Source organism: Phragmites australis, chromosome 19 (assembly GCF_958298935.1).
Source record: "Phragmites australis chromosome 19, lpPhrAust1.1, whole genome shotgun sequence".
Taxonomy (NCBI): Eukaryota; Viridiplantae; Streptophyta; class Magnoliopsida; order Poales; family Poaceae; genus Phragmites; species Phragmites australis.
The window spans coordinates 59,902-63,035 of NC_084939.1; the positions used below are offsets into that span (position 1 = coordinate 59,902).

The window sequence follows — 3,134 nt, forward strand, 5'->3', positions numbered from 1 at the left end:
ACTAGTACGTGTTGATTAGACCCCGGGCCGTCCGATCCATGCATGGGGTCTCGTCTCCTCGATCTCCTGTGTCTGCGTGTGGCAATTACAGGCAGTCGAGTACTATAGTATGATCGATGACGCTGAACTGAATAGGAGCAGCACAGTGGGTGGACAGCAACATTATATTAGCTAGGTAGGTAGCTACTAGTGAAAGCATATATGCATGCATGCCTTGCCTGGAATTATCATCGTTCATGATGCATTGGGATCGAGTATTATCGTGCATGCATCGCCATCGCCATGATGATGGTTTTGCTGCCCGGCCTCTGGTTCATCATACTTTTGTTGTGCCTGCCTTAATCGAGCGACACATCAATTTTCACCTACCACGTACGTGCGTGCGTACGTACAACCAGTCTACCATGAATATATACACATCAATTTCAGCTCATACTTTGTATTGTGTGACTGATATGCATGCATGGATGGTCCCATGACAACTAACTGGTCATATGAATAATAGGTTTATCATATATGAAATCAAAAGCTAAAGAAGGAAAGGAAATGGAAGAGATCGAGATGAGAAGAAGCGGTGGAATCCTGGTAGCAGCTATATATGTCCCAGGTCACCATGTGTATGTGGAATTCCAAGGGGAGATGAGACCAAGATGCTCTGAAGAAGGATTGAGTGGTAAAGCAAAAGAGAAAGAGTAAAGAAGGAAAAAGGAAAAGAGGACAGCGGCAGCAGCTGAACCTATGTTTGTGTCGTGCGTGCGTGTCTGCCTGCCTGCCTGTCTCTGCTAGCTCAATGTCTTCTTTCTCTTTTGCCTGCCCAGCCTCACTCACAGTCAGTCTCAGTCTCAGCTCAGCTCAGCTTGTTTAATTAGCTTCATGTAGGCCTTGAGCTCAGAAGAAATAGGGGATTGAAGTGAAGAGAGCACAGCAGCAGCTATATAGAGTACAAACAAAGAGGATTCCTTAATATTCCTCCTCCATCCAATCCATATATGTTTCCATTCTAATCGATTCCTAGTCTTGTGCTCCACCACTGGCCTAGAACTAGAAAGAGTGTTCGCTCGTTCATTAGCCTAGATAGATTTGGCTCCCCAAATCCCTTCCCACTCGCAGCAGCAGCAGCTCCATCGGAGGCCAGGGTGCCAATCAATGGAGCGTTGAGCCAGCAGCCACCACTACTCACTAGTATGGATCCGTCCGTCTGCGGCCTCCACCCGGGCGTCGCCGTCACCGGCTTCTGCCCCGCCTGCCTCCGCGACCGCCTCGCCGGCCTCCACCCTCCCTCCTCCGCCGACCTCCGCCGCTGCAAGTCCTTGTCCTACGCCCGCTCCTCAGCCGCTGCCGCCCAATCCCACTTGGTGGAGCCGCAGCGCCGCTCCTGCGACCTCTTCAGCCAAGAACAGTACAACGCAGTGCCGGAGGCAGAGGAGGACACAACCGTCCGGAGAATGGAGGAGCACATCCACCCGCAAGAACCCTCCAGGAAGTCCTTGGGAGGCCTCCTGGGCAAGAAGTTGCAGCAATGGCGCCGCAAGAGCAAGCTCAAGAAGGAGCCCATGCCGCCGCCGGAGTCGGAGATGCCCGGCCGGCACCGGCAGCACAGCTTCCAGGACGCGCAGCCGCGGCGCTCCTACGACGTGGACCCCCGTTTCTCGCCCCGCGCTTCGTGGGACGCCCGGTCGGGACCGGTGCCGGTGTTTGCTCACCTGCCGGCGACGATGCTGTCTGTGGAAGAGGACATGCCGGTCCCGCGCTCCGATGGGCAAATCCCCGTCGAGGAAGACTACTACTACTACTACTACGGTAATGCAGATGCTGTGCCCGGCGGCTGTGCGCAGACGAGGGATTACTACCTGGATTCCTCCAGCTCCAGCAGGAGGCGGCGAAGCTTGGACCGCTCCACCGCCTCTGGGCGCAATTCATTCTCCGATGCCAATAATGAGCTGCCTAGGATGATGAATGCCAATGCCAGGGTCTCACCGGCCATTGCCGCAGAGTTCTGTCACGCCCAGAGCGTTCTTGTCCATCGTCAGTACTGCAGGGACCAGGGGCCAAGCAATCTCCGCGACCGCGATGGTTTATCCGGGAGCTTTGGTTCGGCATTCCTGGATCACACCAATAAGGGCGTGCCGGCAAACAAGCCTAAGAAGGGGATCAGGGGCTGGAACATATGGGGCCTCATACATAAGAAGAGCAGCAGCAGGAAACCTGAAGCTGATTATCATGGGCCATTCTCAGCAGCAGCAGGAGCAGCAGGAGGAGGAGAGTACCCATGTCCTCAGCTCCGCGCAAGGGGTTACAATGGGCAGATGATGCTCCGGTGCCACAGCAGCGTAAGCGCGAGGAACTCTTTGAGCGGAGGCGCGGCGATGATTGGCGGGAGCGGGAGGAGGAGCACCTCTGGTGTGGATGTCAATGGCCATGGCTTCGGGAGGATGAGGAGGGACGAGGTCTTACTGGAGAGGAATCTGAGCACAAGGCCTTGTTACTCGAGATCAGCAGGGCCACCTCCTCCTCCTCCTCACCTTGATCATCCAATGCAATTCAGCCGGCCAAATCAGAATGGAGTTGTGTCCGGGAACAAGGGTCGTTCTTCCAGGGCCAGTTCGCTGCCTAGGAGGAGCACGCTTGGACTCTAGTCTGCTGATCCGAGGCAGTAAATTAAGGAAATGATCAGACAAGGGCCACATTATATCATTGTGCATAGCCCATGCATAGTACTTTTAGCATCCTCATCGATGGTCATAAGCATTGTTTCGTCTGGCTGACAAGGGCCATATATAGCTACTGAGCTGGTTATTGTGTTGGGTTATACTATACTCTGTTACATACACACTACTTTTCTAACAGGGCCTTAGTTCCAACCCTCTATTCTTCAGGGTTTGTATGTTTTCTTCTTGTCGATTCAAAGGTAGCAGTTTGGAGTGAATCGGGGACGTTGGATAAATTATGATATTTAAAAATTATTAGTTTCAAAACTTTCACAAAATAAATCTATATCAATTTATATCTAAACGTGCTCTAAACTTATCTAGTGTGTTTACTTCTATCGTTAAGGATTGTAAGTTAAATTGTAAGTATGTAAATGCGGAAATGTAAATAAGTTAGAGAGACAAACTCGGCACGAGAAATTTTTA

The 3,134-nt window shown here is 52.0% G+C and overlaps 1 protein-coding gene across 1 annotated transcript; it reads left to right on the forward strand.

Annotated features, from left to right (window-relative positions):
• Nucleotides 1-687: 687 nt before the first annotated feature.
• On the forward strand, nucleotides 688-2,920 carry LOC133900645 (protein OCTOPUS-like). Its single transcript, XM_062341841.1, has one exon. It carries the CDS (start codon nucleotides 1,185-1,187, stop codon nucleotides 2,634-2,636), a length of 1,452 nt encoding a protein of 483 aa, XP_062197825.1. The 5' UTR covers nucleotides 688-1,184; the 3' UTR covers nucleotides 2,637-2,920.
• The last annotated feature ends 214 nt before the right edge of the window (nucleotides 2,921-3,134 follow it).